Below are 23,828 nucleotides of genomic sequence, written 5' to 3'. Positions count from 1 at the left end.
ATAAACACAATGTAGCTGTTGCCAACTCGCTGCTGACCACAAAAAAGGTGTTGACTTTGGCAACACAGCTGGCGTGCCGTTGGTATCAAAACAAACCTGATAGTTCTTATCACAGCTATCAATAACACGTGCGAGCTACAAGTGATAGATACCCTAATTTTTGTATTACTACCATATTTTTAACTATTTAGTTATTATTTTTCTCTTTATCTGATGTATTCGATTTTGAGTCTCATCGCCGTATCTGTAACTTCCCCTTTATTTACATGGGAAATAGCTGCCCCCAACGCAAGTTGAAAAAACCAGAAAAGATGCTGTTATCAGATTCATAACTTCATGAACCTTTGCTCATTTTAATTTCAATACCTAAATTTTGTTTATTGATAATTTTTTATTAATTCATGATGGCTAGGTACAACGTGCCTAATGAAGTGCTTAAGAGCAAATTTCGAGCATGCCTTGCTGGTGTTGTGTTGGGCGATTGTCTTGGCGTACCCTTTGAGGGTATAGAGAAAGTGGTGAAACGAGATTTGAGCGACTTTTTAAACGCTCTTGATCAACCTGATGCAAAACGTAAGTTCTTTATACTGGAATTAATCCATTGATATTAACCTTTCCATTATAGGTATGTTGAAAATTTCAAGTTCACTTGATGGAGACGCAATTTTGATTGTACTCTCGACCGCTATTTTGATCATACCACTACTAGTCACTTAGCAAGAAGTCTGCACAGAGTGTCACACTGATAGGGGAGTCAGATTCTCACATCTGACTAAAATTCCGGCAGGAGAAAAGGTGGCAAGTAGAAAATTAATTTTCATTCATACTTGCCGTTTCTATTAAAAATTTAGAAACTCGTTCTCTCAATGAGCAGATCCATGTTCATTTTTCTTTTTGAAAGATTTGATTGTCCAAATCCCTATTCTTTTTGGAGATGATAATTATTTACTCATAGGTAGGTAATCTATAAACTCTCCTGAGAGGAATAAGTGTGGTTGAGCTCCGAGCGTAACGAAAGGTGAAGGCTGACTTTGAGCCGTAACCAGGTACGCTACCGTTGAAGAATACAGGATAGACAGTCCAGCGTCCATTTTATCTTAAGTAGACCAGTTAGATGCATAGCTGTTGAGTTTCCTTTCAATGAACTCAGTATGCCTCTCGTTTACTGGTTAAATTGAAATTTTGAGATAGCTTAGTTTAGAAACAAATCAAAGCCAAAGAGCTGCACTCAAGTGGACATTTGAGGGGTTTGGAGGACAAGGCGTATAAGAGCAGTTTTTACTTTTTTGAGAAATGCAAGTTTGAAGTTTCAAAAATGCATGGATCCTTTAAGTGGAAAGACAGTTCAAACTGACTTTTTGACGCTTAAAAATTGGAATTTGGGAGCAAATGTTTCACAGCATATTGACGGTGAAACTACCAGACCACTATCTTGTTAGCAGTGTTTATAAATCTCCGCTCCATTTTATTTTTTTGAAGGAGAAAAAATCAGTATCAGTTCTTGAAACTTTCACCGAGTTTTCTCAGCGTAGAGAGGAAAAACATGGAAGTTTTCTGGAATTGACATTGAGTTTTTTTTCATTTTAACAATGAAGCACGACAGGAAGTCTACAACGTCACGAACTGAGATATACGATCTGGTAGTCTCACCGTTAATGTCCATTATGACTAGTTTTACTTGAAATCATTAATGCCTATCTCAATTTTTTCAAAAACTGCACTTATGGACCCTGTACTCCAAGCCTCTCATTTGTTGTTTTACCTACATAACCCTATATATATAGAAATTTTATTCTTGCATTTCAGTCGCACCTCTGCGTTACTCGGATGATACTGCAATGACGAGGAGTATAGCAGAATCTCTAGTGGAAAACCAAAAAGTTGATGAAAATGATATTGCTCAAAGGTGAGGAGATATTATTCTTTCAAATAAATCAGAAGTTGGTTTTTCATCTAGGCTACTTATCAAAAGGAAATAATAATATTTGTGATCAGCCTTCAAATGTCTCTTAGGCTATATTATCCAATTCAGCTTTTCAGTGTTCTGCGTCCCCGGGAGGCTATACGCCTCATAGTCAATGCACCCTGCCGATTTTATTTAAACTCGCTATCGTGAAGCAGATGTAGCGTTCTCAATGCTATGTTTCAGCGTGGCAGCGCAGCATGAGAACAAGACAGTGAGACGGAGCACAACAGCTTACCTGACACGGAAAGTAATTTCACTCCTAAAAAAGTGGGCTTTACAGTGCCAAGTTGGCTCCCAAAATTTTAGGGGAAAGGCAGAATACTGCTGCTTATTGCTCCTAAAATTTTATTTTGACCTCAGGTTTAGAATTTTATTGTGATAATATCGGTTATGGTATTTTATTTTACTTTCAACTACATGCCTTGACAACAAAAAACTCTAGAAAAGCTCAAGCAACTAATAAAGAGGTCTTAACATTTTCTACAAGGCCATGGTTCCTTTTCCATATTATAATTACATTATGATGTCGTTTGAATTAGAGTGTATTAATTATGGATTGCATTCATAGTTGCTCCTTGAACTTCAAAGTCTTCTGAAGCATTTAAAAAAAAAAAAAATTGGCTAAAAAAGTCGCACAGTTCAGTAGACGATGAAAAATCTAGCCTTAAGAGTAGTAACAACCTGCAAGTAAATATTTTTCTTCTCTTCAGGTTCACAGATGTGTATTTTAAGGAGCCAAATCGAGGATATGGAGAGGGTGTAGTTCAGGTCTTTACTAAATGGCGGACCTCTCTTGATGACCTTTGGAACCCTGCCAAAGAACAGTACAACGGAGATGGGTCTTACGGGAATGGTGGTGCCATGCGAGTAGCCCCAATCGCTCTTTTTTGTCACAATAGCCATGATCTACTCGTCAAAACTGTGACCAGTGTCACAAAACTCACTCACACTAATCCTTTGGCTATAAGTGGAGCTCTATTTCAGGTAATCATAATGTTAATCATGCTCTGTTGCGGATCATTCAACCTCCCATGAATGAGCTCAGTGCCAGATGTACTTAGAGTAAGACAATGCTTGCGGCTACATGAAGCATAGCACTGTTGTTAGCTAGATATTAAGGGTGCAGGTGGCAGGGAAAAATGGAAAGAACTCAGTCGATTCAAAACAGATCAAAGTTTGATGTGAATTCTGTCTTTCTTTTAGTGTGCAATTTTTTTTATTATATCTAGTCTAAAGTTCAAGTTTTTTTTCAGAGCATGGCTATCCAACAAGCTTTATCATTGGATCCAGATGAGAAGCTAGATGAAAAAATTTTCTTGAAGAACCTACGGGAAAAAATTGAAGCCATTGAGGAGACAATTTACGATGAGTCAGTTTTTATTTTTGATTTAATCTTGTTTATTCGTGATATTGAGCAAATAGAATATATCTTTGAGCAGGCTACAATCTTTTATTTCTTTTAAAACGTCTGTAATGCGCTAAAAATGATGTGAGTTTGGCAGTTTTTACAACAATTTTTGTGGCAGATGTAGTGGTTATAAGAGCAATTTCATAAGTAGTCTGATCCTGGAAATGCTAGATCTTAAAATGTGAAGATATTCTCCTCTCCCCCACCCCTTCAAAAAAAAAAATAATCCCTCCAAATAATAATGTGTCCAAGAAAATAATTTATTATAAAACAATCTGAAATAAGTCTAAAGACTTAACTGAAGTTAGTAATGTTAGTTGCCAGTCGAGACAGTGCATGATATCCATTGGGGGTAGTGTCTGAAGTGTTGTTTCAAATCAATAATTCCTCTGCAAATATTTGTTATGAGTTGTATGTACCTATGGCTGTTTTACCAGCCTTGACTAAAATATCATATATGTAGATATACATATATTTTGACTATCTTACGAAACAAAACACAAGAAAATGGGAAACGGAGGCTATAAACAAAACAGAATGCCTGGGACGTTTCAGGGTGATTTCAACCCCCATCTGAACAAGGAAACAAAAAATGTAAAAGTAAAAAAAAACCTTAGACCCCCATTAGTGTTAAAAAAAACAACTATAGAATAATAAGGCCATGTCAATAGAAGGGACACTCTCTGAACTTCCAAACTTTTGACTTTTTCTTAGTATTAACTTTGGGGGCTTGTGGTTTGTTTTGATCATTGTTTACAAGAAGTCCTAGATCAGTAAAACTGAATAAAAAATTACTATTTGGCAAGATGAATGTACCTCTCATTTTCTTTTTTGTTATTTTCAGTCATGGGTTTGATCTTGGAAAAAATTGGTATTACCGGAACAGGATCAATATCATCGAAAAATTGTTGGAAGAATGTCGGTTGAAAAATGTCTCAGATGAAGAGGTAGTCAGTAGTCTTGGGCACTACGTAGATGCCTTGAATTCGGTTCCAACAGCCTTGTTCTGTTTCTTGCGATCCACTCAGAAAATTCCACATATACAGGTAAGTTATTTCCCCACACTAGTCAACTTTTTCTGTAAGATAGCACAACTGACACAACATGAAGACTCTCTTTTCTTCAAAATTCAAATCACTCCTAACTTTTTGTTGAAATTTCTTCATCTGAATGTAAATATATGTTGTTTGTAAGTCCATACATTTTGAATAATTCTTTCAACCCATTTCAGACCAACAATGCACTGAGGCGAACAATCGAATATGCTATATCATTAGGTGGTGATACAGACACAATCGCATCCATGGCTGCAGCTCTTGTAGGCAGTTATTATGGAGAAGAAGTCATTCCTCAGTATTATCTGAAACACACTGAAGCTGGGAAAGAACTCGCACATCTTGGTGAAAAACTCTATGATTTAGTTGCGCCAGATTTGCCGCCTAAATGAAATTAGGAAGATACTTACCCACCTTGTGTAAAATAAAAAATTATTATGTAAGTTTATTCATTCACAATTGAAACCGTTTTTAAAAAAATCCTTGCTTTTTAAATAAAATTTTTTTACATCATATTCGTCTCAAACTTCTGTATCCTTAAGAGGGTGTCTCAGGGACAAACTACCTAACCCTAAGAGCTCAAGTATACCTCACGTCAAAATGAGGCTTTTTTTCATCTGGCACATTTTTCTACATGGGACATGGTAGGTATCCTTCTTGGTGCTTCAACCTAAGAAATTACTCTCTTTTTTTTATTTTTCTTTCTCAGTTTTGGCAACAGTAACGTTACATGTAGACAAAGAGAACCATTTTTTGGGGGAACAAGAGGTCTTGCCATACGAAAGTACATGCCATGGAAAGTAAGAATGATGAGGAATTGACTTTTTCACCCTGCTTTTCATGACATTTTTAAGTAGAATTTTCCATTCTAAAAACTTTTCTTGCTCAGGAGGTTGCCAAAAACATAATATCAAGTACTGACAAAATTTAGCGGAAGCCAAATCCTTTGGTTTTCCATGCAGGGTCCTTGACTTACATCAATTCGTCACCTTCCGGCCCAAGTATCACAAGCGCCATGCAACGTTTAAAAATGTCTGCTGCCATTTTATTTTTTTACAGAGAAATTGTTCAACGAAGCTGTCCAAAAATGTCACTGTATTTTATCCGCAGCACAAAGAAAATACAGTGAAATTTTCAAACAGATTCAACCAACAAATTCTTTGTATAAAAATGAAATGGCAGCGCAATTTTTTAAACATTGCATGGTGCTTGTGATACTTTGACCGGAAGGAGACGAATTCTGAATGCGGTTGATAAAGGAACTGCTGATTACTTTGACATCAACTTTGGGTTGGGTTAGGTAGAAGGCTAAACATTTCAAATTTTAGTTAGGTATACATGTTTTTAGAAGAATTTTGACCCTAAGATGGATCCCAAAAGATTCAATAAAGTTTATGTAAGAATTTTCGCAAAAATGATTTCTAAAATTTCTTGTCATCTCAGTTCACTGAAAGAGGAAAGGAGAAAATTAACCTTGACTGATTTTCAAAGACTTTTATTCAACTTTTTTTTTACAGACAAAAGTGGAAGACAAATTTTAGTTCCTTTTGTTGGAGCAGAGAGCGAGAGAAAATCGATTGTTGGTGAAATGCTTTTCAGAAAGACCTCCAAGCACTAAATATTATCATTGAAAGAAAAACGATTAGATCAATAGAACGTGTACACACAGGGATCATTAATTATTTTTTCACATCAAAGAGGGATAAACTTGCTTCATTGAAGAGACAAACCGGATTGAGTTTCAATTTTTTTTCCATGATTAAACAAAATTATCGAAAGTTTGACTTTCAGATATTTTAGCACAACAACATTCATGCTAAATAAAAGAAGTTAAGAAGGGTGTAACATAATGTACATTTACCGGAATGGTGGAAAAATTTAATATTATTTTTCCTCATTAAAAGAGTTTTTATGTAAAAAAAAATGAACAAAAAAAAAGAAAAAACACTGAATTGAAAATTAAACTTTAGCTGTACAAATATCCATAGGCACCAGAAATAGAAGTACAACTCTTTGGTGGAGATACCGCTGACATTAATAAGAGAAGTTGTTTGATTTTCTCCCTTCATAGGAAAGGTACGCTGACCTTTGACTAGGGCTAAGGTCGATGATTAAATTTAATGACAAAAAACATTCATATAAAAAGTTTACACAGGCAGCTCCAGCTCGTTTTACTGAAGAAAATCATTACTTGGCAGTAAACCGAACAGATAATAGAGAGAAAGAGCCACATATATACATCTTCATGAAATAAATTTCGAGAAATTAAACCTTGTGTTCAGTGAAAACTTCAAAAAAGAAATGCATAATATCGATGGCCAAAGTACTAAATCATGTATCTCTGTTTGCAACAGTTGGAGATTTCCTCTCAATTTAACATTACTTTGTAAAACCAGTCACCGTACTTTCTTGAAAACTTCTGTAGTTTTCCTCTTCTGTTGGCAGAATATTCGATAATAATAATAATAATAATAATCAAATAATAATAAAAGTTTCAATCCACAAGTTGGGTTGTTTTAAGTAAAAAAAGAAAAGAAAAGGGAAAAAAAGGGAGCGGAAATGATGAAAAATAGCAATAAAGATACGTAGTTTTGCACTTTGGTCATCATTATGTATTTGCTTATTATTTCCATTGAACTAGGATGTGGAGCTGGCATTTAAAAATAAAAATTAGAATAAAGTAAGTACTACAAGTAAGTGACATCGAATTCAAGACACCTCCTCACTGAGGCTATTTGTATCAAACCTTAGTTTGCAGCAAGAAATGTGGCCAAAAGATAAGTACACATTTCTGTGAACTAGTAAAATTTGTTCCTGGTTACTTCAATCTTTATAGCAACTTAGCCGTTTAAACTTTTTAGGGCAAGAGGATGTCTTGTTGATGATGTAAAAGCTTCTTAAAAACTTAAAAAGCAACCTAAAGTACGGATGGATAACTGAAAGAACAGCCTGAAAATATGCTATGAAAGCAGAAAATTGTTTTTAAGCTTGAAACAGTAATATGCAAAAGCTTTATTATGCACAGCACTTTTCTGAGGTCTTAAGCCTGGAAAAACCAAGGAAAAACGATCCTGGTACCAGCAGTGGGAGTGGTACACGGATTCTGAATGTTCAAAGCCTGTTGTGATGGGACGACTATGCTATATTCAGCAATTTCCGAGACTATCAACTTTCGTTTATCAACAAAATTTCTTTTTTCGTTTGTTTTCAACTTGCTGAATAAAAAAAGATGCAAAAAATGAATGCTGAATATGTCAGCTGAATGAAAGTTGAGGATGTCCAGCTGAATTGTACAGTGATTTAATTTTACTGCTAGGGTTGGTGAAACTAGGAACTTAACCCTCACTTATAGTCAATGATACTGAGAAAACTATCATGCGATCAGTTTAATGAGACTTCCCTCTCCGTGACGTTCTATCTTTGTAAAAAACGTTTGGTGACTTTACAAGACAGAAGGATTTTATAAAAATGTTATTCAAGTTCTCGCTAAATTTTTTTGGTTGACTTTCAGAGTAAGGATGAAGATGCACCAATTTCTACTGTAAAAAGAAGAAAAAGTCAACCCAAAAATGCAATGAGAATTTCAATTTCATTATGCTTGGAGCTACAGAACTTAACTTGTCAATGGGAAAATTGTTAAACTCTCACTAACTAAAAATCAGGAGCACTGCATAACACAGTTTTTTTCATGAGGGGGAGAACGTTGCTGCTCACATCGTAGACACACCGAGACAAACTGATTCTTAATTATGACATAATTATGCAATTAAATATAAAAAAATGTGGAGTTCTCTAAAGTTTTCTTACGTAAAAGAGTTATCTTTGGACTAAAGTGAGAGTTGGTTGTTAGTTTTTCAATCCTTCAGGGTAGAGATCTTGATCCTCCCTTCGTTAGCAGTTCACTTCTTCCTGAGGGAAGAAGTGCTTGCCGAGTCCTAGAATAACCGTTTTTCATATGAAACCAAGCTATGAACATTTCCTTCACTTTGGGCAGACACCGTTCTTCTTTCAAACTTGAGCTCACCGGAATACATCATTGCTCGAAGACTTGACAAACTACGTGATCCAATGTCTTGGCAACTGTGGCGCAGACCACACTGCAAGTAAGGTAAGAACCTAAGAACAGAGCCTTTATCAGCTATAGCACCACTCACTCCTTGTGCCACTTTCAGTTTATCCATTTCATTGTGGAAGTAGCGGTCCATGGCTGCACCTTTTGCATCCTTACGGTTCATGGCCTCCAAACTTCCCATACCTCGGTATTTCTTCAGACGAATTCCATCTGAGAAGAAATACTCGCCAGGAGCCTCAGAAGTTCCAGCTAAAAGAGAACCCATCATAGCAGTAGATGCACCCAGGGCTAAAGCTTTCATGATGTGTCCGATGTTCTGGATACCACCATCAGCGATGACAGGTACGCCAAATCGTCGTGCATACTCAGCTACTCTATAAACAGCCGTTCCTTGCGGTCTTCCTACAGCCATGACCTCTTGCGTAATGCAAATAGAACCACACCCCATGCCAACTCGTAAACCATCAGCCCCAGCATCGATCAGGTTTTTAGCTTGACCCGCTGTCACTACGTTGCCTCCAATGACCTGAAGTTTTGGAAACTCTTTCTTGATGTAACGGATCATGTCTATCTGATACACAGAGTTACCTTGAGACGAATCAATTACTATTACATCAACACCTGCTTCAAATAACAACTGAATCCTAGATTTGTCTGTATCTCGGGTGCCTATAGCTGCACCGACAATTAATTGTTTATTTTCATCTTTCGACGCAAACGGATAGTTTCGAGACTTCTTCAAATCAGTGCGAGCTATGAGAGAGATCAATTCACCAGCATCATTCACGAGAGGAAGCTTGCCTTTTTTAGACTTTTCTAGAATTCTGTTGGCTTGTTCTAATGTTGCATCTGATGGAGCTGTTGTTAGTTTGTCTAATGGCGTCATTACCTGTGAAAAAGTATCATGGATTAAAAAAAATCTCCAAACAAAGCCAGGTGCCACATAATATTCCAAATTAGTTTACTCTTTTTAGAAAGCGACAGAAGATCAGCCGTCTCCGGTTTAGCACAGGAGGTAAATACAAGAATCAAGATAGTGGATCCTCTGTTGCACTCTGAAAGAGCGTAACTAATTTGGCATGGACTCTAGAGTAAAATATCAATGGGCTGAACTTGGAAACCATGTACATCTGGAGTGCAATATTTAAAAATCTCTTTCGATTTTATTATTTCACAGTTAAATAAAACAGCTTCACTACTTAAAATTTTCATGGCATATTTTTCAAATTGCAGGGGAAAATCATAGATATTTTTATGAAAGTACAAAGATTTGTTTCCAATTTAAAAAGTACATACGTAATGATGGAACAATAGCATCCGAGTATAACAAGACATACAGATTCCGCATTCAGTCATTGACAAAGACATATGGACAAAGACTTTTACAGTAAATTATTAATATCTTCTTCAAACTTCAAAAAAAGTTTTTGTTTCAAATCTATATATATAAAAAAAAAAAAAAAAAAAAAAAAAAAAAAAAAAAATCAGGGAGCTTTAAAAAAATTATCGATTAACATTGAAAACTGTTTTTGACTGCAGTTATGAAAACAGTGTTTTATTGATGCAGCTGAATTTTCTATATGATCATCAATTTTGTCAAAGATCTGTCATTTTCATTGAAGCACTGACTGATTAAAATGCAGCTTTCGTACCAGTCTAGTGGTAAAAAATGAAGGACTACCAATTAAATTTTAAAATTTTTCTGAAAGATAGCAATTTCAAATGATGACTGTGCCTTAAGACTAACAGTCTCAAAAACTTTGAATATTTTGACTCCTGAACTATCTTCAAATACTCTTTGAGTAAAAGCTTATCTCGTTGAAGTCTCACTATACTGACTTTTTCCTGACTTATCATTCCTTTATGCAATAAATTTTTTCTTTCTTTCCTTCTGATTCTGCGGTATGGATAAAAAATCAACCATTCCTACAATTAACAGTAAAATTGCAACTTACTGATGCTAATTTGACATCTCGATGCTTGTCAATATCTAAAAAGTCCACATCTCTCGAGGTGACAATTCCAACTAATTTACCTCCTAATTTTCCACTTTCAGTAATGGGAAAACCACAAAAACCATGTTCATTCTTGCACTCAAACACATCACCGACCTGAAAACAGAGAAATAACAATAAAATAGAGAATTGGAAAGCAGGCATATAAAGCATGTCAGAGGAATATTGCTCATATCTTGGATATCTAAGGCCAAAGTACGAAACCACGGACTTCTGTTGGCAACGTAGCAGACTTCCTATCATACTTAATGTTTTTCTTGGAAAACTAGTCAACGTAATTTCTTAAAAAATTCCGTGGTTTTTTTTTTCCCCAATCATAAAATAGGAGCGAACATTTTGGAAAACCGCAACGGAGGTACAGAGTTTCAAACTTCTGCAATTGATACCATTCCCCCTTGAGGATCTTGTGCTTGTTAAAAAGGCAGAAAATTGAGTTTACATTTGGATTAGTTTTTTTTCAGGTCCAGTTGACTTGAAAATTGTGGAAAAGTGTATGCAAATTATTTTGTGAACCAAAAATTGTCAGTGCCAAGGTCAATGCTGTCCAGCAGCCTGATTGTTGAAGTTTTGTGTTCGTCAGGTAGACATAAATGACATAGGTTAAAAGGCAGAGCGTGTTTGGTCAGCTATGTCTTATTGCTGCTTTATCGTGCCTTTGTCAGGTGGAATCTATCGGAAACTTAAGAGGTGCCTTTAGCTTGTCGTGAGTTCCACCCGACATAGGCTTGACAAAGCAGCGATAAGACATAGCCAACCAATCACACTCCGCCTTTCAACCTATGTCAACTATGTCTACCCAACAAAAACAAAATATCAACAATCAGGCTGCAGTGCTAATTAAACCCGAATACCTATACACCATCAAAAATCTCTCAACAGCAAAATTTTAAAAAACATGTTAATTGAAACGAATTGAAAGCCACTGGAGTTATACATTTTTAAAGGTTTTCACTTTAAAAATGGCAACTTTGCAATTCAGCATTTCTAAGCAAAACTTCGACCCTATCTCGGCGTTTCAGGAGATACTTTATCAGGATAAGTGCCTCAAGTTCGAAACTACCATGAGGCATTTTTTTATGAAATAAATAAAATTGTTTACCAGCTGGAGTGTTGCTAAAAGATGGTACTGATTGTTAAAGACAACTTGACATACTTCTAACATTTCCTAATACTTGTATATAGTACGTAAGTAAAATTAATATAAAAGTAAAGGAAAAAAAACACACTTCTAATAGGATAGAGGAATCAGTTTCTTGAAAAATAAAAGCTGTTGGACTTACAGTGTTATGTGGAGCTAAAACAATGGGATCTCTTATGAATCCATGTTTGTACTTCTTGACTTTTAGCACTTCGTTTGCTTGATATTCAGGCGTACAATTATGATGAATTATACCTATTCCTCCACAGAGCTGAAAAAATTTGTTGCTCAGATTAGAAAAGCTAGATACACTGATAATAAGGTGACTAGTAATCAGCTAGCATTGTTCATTTTAAAAAGTACAATTAGGATGCATGACCTCTCGTTATAAATAGGAACAGAGAACTAACTCGAGTATAAGGAAGTAGGAAGGGCCGTCAATTCTTCATGTGATGACATAAAATTTGTTGACGCAATATTTTTCTGTTTGAGATAAATTTGGATTTTTGGCAACTTAGAAAGTTGTTTTCTCAGCTCAAGTCCACACCAGATTACGTTACGCACTTTTGGAATATGAAAAGAGATTCGCCAACTTGATTCTTGTACAAACTGTAGGTAGCTGATCTCTTGTCATACTCTAAAAGCGTGTAAAGTTATTTGGTGTGGACTCTATATTGGGTTAAATGAAAGGAGGAATGTACTACTACTTTTTGCATTCATTCTGAAAATGAATTGAAAACATGGTGTAAATTGTGATGAGTTGAGAATAATTAGTAGGTAGGATGAACTTTGCTGTGCTGAATATTTGCATTGATTGATCGACATAAATATTTAATGGTGGCTAAGCTAATCTAAAATATAAAGAGCTTTCGCGAACTTAAATTCACTTTCAACAGAGATTAATTAGATAAAAATATTTTGAAAAGCTTCACTTTAAAATTAAATCTATTTTTGCTGTACATAAAAGAGTATCTTCACATTAGAAAAACTAGAAAAAATTATGACTCACCGCCATAGCAATAGCCATTTCTGATTCTGTAACAGTGTCCATTGGCGCAGAAACTAATGGAGCTTGAAGAGTGATTTTTTTTGTGAGAGCTGATGTTAAATCCTGGTGAAGAGAGAAAACAAAGGATGAAAATCGTTTGTATTTACATATGTGTATTACGCATGTATTGTGCTTATATATTACATGAATAAAAGAACTTAACACACATAGAGAGCGGTGTTAAAAACTCACCTTTGAGTTTAAGGTGCCATGTGGCCCATCAAGGTCAATTTTTAGGGGCCATTGATGATATTTAAGGGGCAAAATTTACTTCTCGCCTATATATCATGGCGCATTTAGTGGAAAATTAGAATCCGCTGCTGTGTGTCGAGAAATAAAAAAAACCACCTAACAGAAAAATTAGGATTTTTTTTTTTGAGGACTCAGGGGAGGAGGGGGCAATTTTTTAGGGGCCATGACCGATTTCTTAAGCGCATTTAGCGCGCTGGCGTCTGTGAGTTTCGAACGCTGATAGAGAGTTAAACATTTTAACATTATAAGAATCAGTGCTGTGGAAAAGTTAGTTTAAAGTATCATCTAGTTCAGATAACTTGTATTTTAATCCATTGGAAGAGGTGCAGAGTACCATCAAAATGGTTACCAGAGGTAGTGCCCGGACAAGCCAAGGAGCCTCCGATGAATCTATCTTTTTCTCATATATACCCATCTTTACTTTAGAAAATTTGGTTTCATAAATTTTCCACAAAGTTTACCTACAAACTTCAAGGATATGGGGGAAGTTAGCCACTTCAGGTGTAATTAAGCAGATTTTATGAATACATTAATTAATTAATTAATAAAGAAAACTTACAACATCATTAGCTGTGAAGTCGATGAATCCTGGCAACAGGATGAAATCACTGAAAGAAATAACATGGGTTACATTAATAATTAACATCAAGAAAAGATTCCAGGTCAACATCACTAACTTAGAAGTCAGCTTGGACGAAAGTTCAATGTAGTATTACTGGGGGGAGAAAATTTATTGTCGGTCAAAAGTTGTTGAGAAAATAAAAAATTTAGAGTAAACAAAAGATAATGGGATGCCTAAGTTTCTACAATTTATAACAAGTAAGACATAGACTTAAAAAATATATCGTGGTGGAGATGGTGTAGGGCCTTAAGTGGTACGCCTTAAAAAGCACAGTATACAGGATAGAGATTTGTTTTTTTCCAAACGAAATTGTTTTGCCAAAAAAAGCGAGTACTTCAGTACATTTATTCTATTTTAATTAATGACTACTTTACTTCAACTATGGAAAATTTATCCTCATATTGTGCGACTGATTTGCCTCTTAAAGAAAGCTTTGTATGAAGAGGAAATTTAAACACCATTTCCTTGGTAGTGTATACTGTATTTTCTAGTACTGTATTTGTACAAGTTGCATTCCATACATCACTGAAAAGCTTATCAGCAGTGAAGTGAAACTATCAAACCATGTATTTCACTTTGCAATGCTGCGGACTTCCGGTCACACTTTACTTTTTGAATCGATAACTAACTCCAATTTTAAACTCCGATCGATTACTGCTAATTTTTGATATTTACCTGATTTTACTTGTCGGCGCTAGACAAGTTCTAATAACACTTGAAGGAATGATACTGATTAGTTCTCTTTTAGAAAAATAAAATTAGAGCAATGATTTTTAAACACTGAAAACGAGATGCAGGGTTTGAAAGTTTCACCATTATATAATTAACTAAAGTAAACCAAAAAAGATGATCTTGATCACCACTTTTAAGAACCGCTTATGTACAGAAACTTGGCTTCCGGTAGGATTTCTTAATTACGCCCAGTTTAAAAGTATCAAGCATTTGTGCTTGATTTCATGACACAGGCAAAATCATCTGTATCTGTCTAAACGTCATTAAGGTGATTCGTCAAGCTCATGTGACAGGGTCAAACTGACATGCAATATAACACATTGATTAGGTCAAAAATCTCAGTAGATTTGGAATTTTTTGTGAAACAAAGAACGATGGCCCCTGCGTATGGGCCGAAAGAATCATTCTAAACCCAAAAACGGCTAAATTCAGAGAAATGAAGGCAGAATAGTATTAGGAAAAGAACCTCACATTCAATACAGCTATCAATTTTTGTATCGAATGCAAGGTTTTTTTCCTAACACTATTCTGGTGTCATTTCTCTAAATTTAGTCAACGTTTGGATTTCAATTGATTCTTTAGACTTAGGCGCAGGGGCTATCTTTCTTCCTTATGCTCAAACTTCAAAATCTGCTGAGACTTTTTACCTAATCAATGCAATATGTCGCATCCCAGTTTGATCACAACACTGGAGCTTGACGAATCACCTTAAGTAAGTAAGCCTCTCATATTAGGACAAGAAATCAATTACATAGTGCATTGTAAACTTAATTGGAGCAAAGGATAGAGAGGGCCTGAGTCTACTTCAATTGCATTTAATGAGTAAAATGTGGGCATGACTAAGTTAATAATCTATAATGATCAAACACAATCATTTCATCGGCGGCATGTTTGTAGATGCACTATGGGATGGACCATCCTGTAGCATCAGAAGATTTTGACATAAAAAAAAGGAATAATTCTGGATTTCTTACATAACGCCAACATAAGCCAAAGACATTCAGAAATGCGCTTACTTGTAAGTTAATCCAGCACCATCAGCCATCAACTGCTGTCCAGTCATGCCATCATCTGGAATGTAAGGAGTCCCACCGCAAATTAGATCGTCAGCCATCGTGATTGTGTCCATTCTAAAATCAGAAAAAGCATCCCCTGAGAGACTGACAGACCACAAAATAAAGCTTACAGAGAGGTCAACAAGATAGCTAGTTATGTAACATAACTTAAAGAGTCACAAAGCTCTTCAAGTACTTAGATGAGTTCTACGAAATAACAAGATTTGATCAAGATGATAGGTTCATACTTGAATCGTTTATCTTTTGGTCATGATAAAGGCAAACATTAAGATTTAGAACCTAAAGGTTTCCGGCGAAATAGACCGTGTGGAATACGAAAAATTTAATACCATTGAAAGTGAAACCTCAATAACACTCCTCACTCCACCACATCTATATCCAGAATAAGTAAAAACACATGCACCATGCTGATTGAAAATTATGTAATAGGCCGGCGTGCTCGGAATAAACAAGATTTACTTGATATGTACGTGTTCAGTAACGAAGCAACAATCTCTTCTAGAAATCGAACACTTTAAAATAAAATACAAGACGATAAGGTGGTAATTTGAGAGAAAAAGAGATAATAATTTAACTTACAACTGCTCACAACAGATAAAATGATAATAGGGTAATAAACAAAGGAAGATGCACAGAGAAACTAAGACACTCAGAGTCGAGAGAGGATGATCAAATCCCTTTGAGTACCTCTCCTTCTTAGGTACTACAACGTGTTTCGGTGGCCCGACAATCAAGGCGCACTGTCCCAAAACTCGGTTCAATCGGCACTCGAGGAAATCGGAATGAAATCGGTAGGTGAATGCGCATGGGTGCGTTAGATAAATGCAGTTGGACGTGGTCTGTAAGTCGAGAGATTACTTTTTGCTGATTGACAGCAGAAAATTATCTACTTTTAGCAATTGGTGTCATTCTGTCGCATGTTAAGTCCGTGCGTTTTTGCGATTCAGCATTATATTTATTCACCTCTGTGCCCCGTTCACCACATTATTTTGCTGTCTTGGAATTTCTGGGTCGATTACTAGGAACTGCATGAGTTCTCGTGCCATCAAATTAAGTAACTTGAAAAATTTGTCCCAGATATATCGATGAAATACTTCACCCATACCCACTGACTTTTTTGGAGGCATAGAGGCGCATGATGGCAACACGTCCAAAATCGCCTAGGAATGGCTCTTAAAAAAAATTCTATAAAAAGTTTTAAAAAAATGTAAATAACTAGTAAATTTTAAGTAAAAATACTCGTTTTAGGAAACCTTTTTGGGGAATTCTTTCAAATAAAAAAATAGTATTACCTATTTTAATTAAAAGAAAACGTAAAATTTACGTAGGTAAAAATCAATAATATCCTCATTTTTTATGGACTGCAACTTTTCCTTTTATACTTTTCTGTTCACCACTTTTTTCCCTCGTTTTTGCCTATGGTTTTTGCCCGCAGGAAGTTTATAAAAAAAAAAAAAAAAAAAAAAAAAAAAATCGTTTTTACTTAAAATTTACGTGAAAAAATTACTTGAAATCTTTCTTCAATTTTATGGGAAAATGCCTCAAAAAAGGCTTCCTGATACGAATATTTCAATATATTTTTTTTCTCGTTATTTTCAAGTAGTTTTGAAATAAATTTTAAGTTCGCTTAAAATTTACGGGTGTCTTATAACTTTTCTCAACAGCCACTGCTACTAGGGTGGAGATGCAGCCAACATCTTTTTGAAATTTGATTTCGGGTTTTTGCCCCAAACTTTGGGTCTTTTATAACCAATGTCCCTCTTTTTGATTTTTTTAAAATAATTTTTCTGTTCTTTGTGTTTTCCAATATGAAAGATCGTCTCAAGAATATGTACCTACCTTCCATTAAATATTGAAATCGAAATACCGTGGGGGGGGGGGGGGGGGGTTAGAAGAAAGTATCTTGGGAGTGCGGTTGACTCAGGGTGGAAGAACGGATCAAGCTACCAAGGAAAGAAACATGCACCTTAGCAAGGAAGGCTACACCGGTGTGAAATGGAATCCTCTGGGGTCCGCGGATTTCCAAATGGAACAAGAAGAAAATTTTTGCAGCATTTGCTGCAAATTTTTTTACAACAAATGTTGCAATTTTTTCAAATACAGGTAAAAAAAATCGGATTTAGAAAAAAAATTACAAACGAGAAAGGGGACGAAATCTCTCATCTCATGAGAGTTAAAGTATGGTAATTTCTAATTTGTTCGTCTTTCGGTGATACAAGAGACAGAGCCTTCTATTGGTCTAGTTGAGAGAGAAACCAAACACGCAATCTGGCCTGGAGCGGCGCGGCGCAGAGAGCAATAATGACGAAGACTTGTGATGAAAAGGAGAAGCCCTCGTCGCGCCGGTCAGCATGAAACACACATTAGCGCCTACAAGACTCCACGAATACTTCACGCATTGCGTCAAACGTAGTGCGGTCAGCAGCGCAGCGGTTGGCGTAAAACTCATAGCGCCTACAAGACTGCATGAATACTTCACGCATTGCGTCAAAAACAGTGCGGTCGGCATGAATCGCATAGTGCCCACAAGACTGAAGGGATACTTCACGCATTGCGCCAAATACAATGCGGTTGGCGCGGTTTTCCCGCTTAAATGTGCGGTTATTTCTTTCTGTTTATTATTAACAGCCAGAAGCAAGCCCGAATTTGCATTTTCAGGCAGAGAATCATTGTGATTTTCGGACAATTTTTTCATTACCTACCTAGATAAAGTTTCTTTTTTTTAAAAACACTGTAAATGTAAGTGCTAGTTAGCTGCATAAGGAAAATGTGATCTCTCCCCTTCCTTTGTAACTAGTTTATTTATCTTCTTGCTTTAGGCATGATTCATTCCGCTGTCCATTATTAGCACTCTCCCGACAATCATTCAAAGTGCGGATCTGATAGTCAAAATGTTATTTTTGGCAGTTTCATGAGAGCTCAAAAATAGAGTTTAATTCCTATTGAAGCATTCAAAGATAGGCGCGAAAACTCCTCAAATAAGTGCAAGCAAGAGCTTGACCTTAATATTATAAAAACACCTTAATATTGACCTTAATATTATTATTAACCTTTAGATAGCGAGCTGTTATTCTGGGAATGAACGCATTCAATTCGTACACATTTAGTAAGTGAGTAGATGGTAGGTAAAGAATTCCGCTGTCGTCAGGTTCCGCTTGGGTCTCTTCTGATATTAGTTGCATCTTTACTTACATCAGTAGAAACTCCACTGATGCACGTTAAAGCTCTGTAATACCAGTAGACTCTCTATACGTACTCGTTTTTGACAGTGGCGTGGCGTGATTTGCGCTCTATCGATTGTTCCCCATTTGAAGCTGTGGTAAATAATCGATTATTGAGCGGTGTTCACTGCGAACAACCTGTTTATCGATCATTTTTCTTTTGTTTAAATGGCAGAGCAATCGATTTATCGCAAAGCACGCCACGCCACTGAGCAACTTAATGAGGAAATAATAATGTAAAGATATTCATCTGATATAGGCTGATAGTGGTTGCACAATCTGCGATATCCGATTCCGATATCTCAAAATTTCATCGCCACACCAGACAAAGGTACTTACAGAATGTGAATATTTTTCAATTACCTACACATTATGTATAAGGAGGCACCCTGATCAGAAACACCTCTTTACAAAAGAAAGAGAAAGATAAAAAGAAGGAAAGACAGAAGGTAGTAGTAGTAGTAGTAAGATAATTTTATTTTAAAGCGGTGCTTTAGCATCTAATGCCATTTACACCTCTGTGTGTTTACATGGGAATGGAGGAAGGAAGTGAACTGAAACCCGAGTGGTACGTTGCAATAACAAGATAACTTCTTGCAATTCTATCGGAGTGTTGTGTATGTTGCCTGTTCTCTGATTGAAGGGGCTCCTCTCATTGACATTTACTGCATTAATAATGAAATAAGTTGATTTTTTTTTTTTTTTTTTTTTTTTTTTTTTTTTTTTTTTTTTGCATTATGAATTGCCGCTACCTTTTTTCCACATTAAATCCATTTCATTGCTCGTTGAAAATCGGCACTTCTTTACCAAATGATGTAAGTATAATGCATGTAATGGTAAAAAAAAGGAATTGCAATTTTATATGATAAAATTGCAAAGTTATTTCAATATTTTCATCGCACTGTGCTACTTGGAAATAAGCAGAATTCTTAATTTCTACAATGATATCAGTAGAATACTTTACTGATGTCAGCCCATTTTTTTCTGATATCTGTCGGTCAAAAACGAGTAAGCCAACCCACCATTTTTTGTATCCACTGCCACGCAACTACAATAGGTCTGATGCGCTCTTATAGTCTCGGAGCGCCGCACCGCGCCACTCAGAGGGCTGATCAATGAAATTGATAGACAAAGAGATAGAAAAAGATGACATAGGGATGAATATGGTTCGATCCTATTGGTTGAAACGGGTGATAGTCAAAGACTAAGGGGGAAATGATGGACTAACTATAGGGTCCCTCGCCTCGTGGGTGGGTTGCCGTTATAGTCAGTTCATTACTTAGTCATCTTTGTCTATAGCTTGGTCTATCAATTTCAATAATCAGCCCGCCGCAGGTGGGTGTTTCCCAAGTAGCATAGCTTATAGTGCAACGAAAATAATGAAAGTAAATTGAAATTTGAAGTCAATAAAATTGCGATTTTTTTACCATCAATTTGCAATATTTTTACATCATTTAGTCGATTTTAAACAATCAATAAAATGAGTTCCATGTGTCAGAAAGATAGGCAATATGCAATGCAATGAAAAATATCAACTTATTTCAATTTGATTGCAATAAGTTTCAATAAATGAGACCCCTTCAAATAGGAGCTAGGCAACGTACACAACACTCAGTGGAATTGTAATATTTTTACAATGTAATATTGCTACTTATTGCAATCCGTGCTACTTGGGTTCATCGCGGCCAAGAATCACGCAGTGGTCCGTAATATATCGATGGTGAAACTACCAAACCACGTATCTCGGTTTGCGACGTCGCAAACTTCCTGTCATACTTTATTTTTTAAATGAAAAAGTACTCAACGTCCAGTCTAGAAAATTTCTGTGATTTTTCCTCTTTGTGCGGAGAAAATTCCGTGAAAATTTCAAGGAGTGATATTGATTTGGTCTACTTCAAAAAAATAAAATGTGAGCGTAGATTTTTAAACACCGCAAACGAGATACGTGGTTTGGTAGTTTCACCGTCGATATGCCGTTAGCCGTGCTTACTCTGAGAGCGATGATTGAAGTAAGTACTCACTTGGCGACAAGGTCGGAGTTTTTACTTCCCATGGAACTCCAAGAAACACACTCTCTCCGGAAGCTCGCTGTTCATGTAAGTGACGCCAGCACCGAACAACAAAAAATGAAAGAGGAACACGAAATATACCCGGAACTTAAAATTGAAATATGTAAATAAAAAAAAATAATAATAATAAACTCCGGTCAAATCGAGCGAGCCCTTTTGGATGAGATCGTGACAGAAGGGCGACGCGACGTGACTTGAGTTTACAGCTCCGCGCAACGGATTACTGCGAGTCGCCGAGCCGCGATAAGATCCTCTCAGCTCACACATGGTCAGTTTCAGTATTTTTAATCCAGGGACCAGGCTGCCAAGTTAGCAGTCTCCCGAGCCACGTGCTTCAACCGGTTGATAAGTACCTAGAGTACCTATATTGAGAGAGTATGGCCACTGGAGTTACCACCTCTGATTGGCTCAGCCATTTTAGGCTGAATGGAGCCCTTAGGACCCAATAATGGCGGACGCCATAAATTAATGTATTGCAAAATGGCTCAAAATGTAGTTTTCTTTGCTTATCGTAACGAGAAATTTACCCAAATGCACTATTGCGACTTCTTTACATATTTTTAAGGCTAATCGTGTGCAATTTTTGAGAAAAATTATCTTGGATGCAGTAAGGTTGGCAGCAAGTGCGGTTGGTGAAAACCGTCAAAAGTTGGCAATGACCCCCCTCCCATCCTCAAAAACCAAAACAAAGCACCGCCATTTTTGGGTCCTAAGCCTCTCCATGGAACCCAGTGGCCATACTCTCTTAATATAGGTACTCTAATAAGTACCTATTGTCGAATGGTTTGGCGTATTTCTGCTAAACGGAACTATACTGCCGTGCTAAGGGAAAACGCCGTTTGAGCCTTCAAGCTTTGCCTAATTTCCTCTGGCAAATCACTAATTTTCAGGGAATTTTTTGAATTCTTTCCCGCTAATTCGCTCAGATAATTTTGTTTGTCATTTGGTCTAAAGAGTCTGAAAATTTCAAGGAAAAATATTCATAATTTTCCTCAAAAATAAACATTTTATCCATGGGGATTTGGCAACTCTCGAATGTTCATACGGCGTTCTTCCTTAGCACGTATACGTACAGCAGTATAGACAAGTGGGAAAGATGGGGTGTGCGCTAGAAAGTTAAACAAGAAACAATGTAAAAGTGGGCGTGATGTCCTTTCGGGAAAAGGAAAAGCGGGATTTTGCATTCTACCAAGAGGAACTAAGCGCCAACAGAATGCAGCACTCATGAGCCGTGGGAATGGGAAAAGAGCATTGTGGAGAGGGCTCATGGGTCAAATCGGCGCGGTCGTCGTATGAGTATGTCATCGTAATGAGTTACATCTGCTTCATCACTGCTGACGTCACTGGCGTTTTCTAATTCCCATTCATGCTTACGGCCCTCGACTAACAAGCACATACCTTCTTCCCCACCTGTCTCTGGTCCCGTTCAGCAAAAATGCGTCCAATGACGAATTGCCGAGGTACAATGAAACAGCCTCCAATAAAGCAATAATTCGTGGATATGATTACTTAATATGACAACCAAACGCTTCTCTAATAATGTTATTTTAATCACTAACTTTTTTCGTCGTTTTCACCCGAAGTGTTACGATTGTAAATTTTTCCCTCTTTGCGAAAAAAACGAGAAGCATGCATCCCGTTCAATGTGTGGCTCTCGAGCCAAATTCAATGATATTTCGTGCTGAAAATCTTAAGATTTAGCCTCCAAGTGGCATATTTTCCTTGTTGGAGGACTGGCAATTCTGTAGGAATCTTTATCTCTCAGTTTTTCCCCGAGCCCACTTAGTATCAACAGCATCTCCCGCAATATTTTTTCCGTTATCAGTTCTTCTTGGGTTCAATAATTCATGATTGCACTTACATAATTGGGTATAAATAACGCAAGTGCTCATTTTATGCACGCGTAAACAATTCTTCATTTTTTTTCCACTTCCAGATTCAGACAACAATCGTATGTCCATTCGAATTCCGAAGTGAACTGTCGACCCGAATTTCTTTTCGCTGCCCGAGAGAGATTGTGATATTTAATCGGTTGGTATTATATACACGAGCAATCTCGCTTTCATGCCTAGGAGTCAGGTTTTTCTTCTTTTTCCTTTTTCTTTTTTTTGCATTTTTTTTTATTTTTTCTGGTTGACAATGCCCGAAGAACAGAACGAAATGTTCCGCGTTTGATTTAATTTTTCATTATTCCCCCTCTTCTTCGTGTTACACTAAAGGGACAATCTCAATATACTCGGCGCCCAAGGCGAAATTTTGTCATGCGCCCCCTGTAATGAACGTCGTGAATAGGAAGTGTGGGAGGCACTCACGCACTCACTCCCCCACTAGATAAGGGTTCGTAGGGCCCCCAGAAAATTTTGAAAATCTAGTATGCCCGAGACGTATTCTGCCGCTATTTTTGACCCAGATCGATACAACGCTAACTCACTGAAAAAAAATTCTCGGCGTTTTTACCAAGGTCCGTTGGTACTTTTACCATCTCACTTTTTTTTACCAATTATTGGTAATTTTACCAGGACAGACTGGTAAGCTTACCTAATAACCAGTATTTTTACTGTTTTTTTCAGGTAAGAATACCACTTTGATTGGTAATCAATTCCCGGTAACTTTGCCATTTTATTTCGGTAATTCTACCACAGTCGATAAAAAATATTGGCGTTTTTACCGAGGTCCAGTAAAATTACCGAGACAGTTCAATAATTTTACCGAGATTTCTCGGTAAAATTACCGATTTCCTAGATGGTAATTTTACCAAGAAAAAACTGGGATCAAACAGAACCCTGAATTCTTGGTAATTTTACCCTTTTCTTGGTAAATACACCGAGATTTTTTTTTCAGTGTGAAGTGCGAAACCACGTATCTCCGTCTGCGACGTTGTAAACTTCCAGTGGAGTGGTGTGCTTTGCGATTTATCGATTGTTATGCCATTATTAAACCCATAGAAAAGGATCGATAAACAGGTTGTTCGGAGCGAACACCTTAATAATCGATTCTTTACCATAGGTTTAAATGACATATCGCAAAGCACGCCACGCCACTGTAGACTTCCTGTCATACTTTATTTTGTCTTTGAAAAATAGTCAACGTAATTTCTTGAAAACTCCATTGATTTTTCTTTCTTCACCGATCGCTTTGAGTTATGACGTATAGT

At 36.6% G+C, this 23,828-nt stretch overlaps 2 protein-coding genes across 4 annotated transcripts; one reads left to right on the top strand and one right to left on the bottom strand.

Annotated features, from left to right (window-relative positions):
- The first annotated feature begins 136 nt into the window (after positions 1-136).
- On the top strand, positions 137-4,942 carry LOC109036142 (ADP-ribosylhydrolase ARH3). Its single transcript, XM_019050110.2, has 6 exons — positions 137-573; positions 1,807-1,906; positions 2,677-2,950; positions 3,220-3,335; positions 4,219-4,420; positions 4,606-4,942. Exons 1-6 carry the CDS (start codon positions 402-404, stop codon positions 4,819-4,821), a joined length of 1,080 nt encoding a protein of 359 aa, XP_018905655.2. The 5' UTR covers positions 137-401; the 3' UTR covers positions 4,822-4,942.
- Positions 4,943-5,908: 966 nt separating this feature from the next.
- On the bottom strand, positions 5,909-20,913 carry ras (Inosine-5'-monophosphate dehydrogenase ras). 3 transcript variants are annotated; one of them, XM_019050100.2, is made up of 7 exons: positions 20,627-20,913; positions 15,325-15,438; positions 13,514-13,562; positions 12,664-12,765; positions 11,797-11,925; positions 10,457-10,612; positions 5,909-9,390 (listed from the first exon to the last, which is right to left on the bottom strand). In XM_019050100.2, exons 1-7 carry the CDS (start codon positions 20,656-20,658, stop codon positions 8,365-8,367), a joined length of 1,608 nt encoding a protein of 535 aa, XP_018905645.1. In that variant the 5' UTR covers positions 20,659-20,913; the 3' UTR covers positions 5,909-8,364. The 3 variants fall into 3 exon arrangements, with proteins under 3 accessions (XP_018905645.1, XP_018905646.1, XP_018905647.1); XM_019050101.2 differs by lacking the exon at positions 20,627-20,913 and adding an exon at positions 15,964-16,203; XM_019050102.2 differs by lacking the exon at positions 20,627-20,913 and adding an exon at positions 15,714-15,860.
- Positions 20,914-23,828: the final 2,915 nt, after the last annotated feature.

This window comes from Bemisia tabaci, chromosome 1 (genome assembly GCF_918797505.1).
Source record: "Bemisia tabaci chromosome 1, PGI_BMITA_v3".
In the NCBI taxonomy this organism is placed as follows: Eukaryota; Metazoa; Arthropoda; class Insecta; order Hemiptera; family Aleyrodidae; genus Bemisia; species Bemisia tabaci.
Note: the sequence above shows the minus strand (reverse complement) of the source record. Positions and strands in the feature narration are given on the sequence as shown.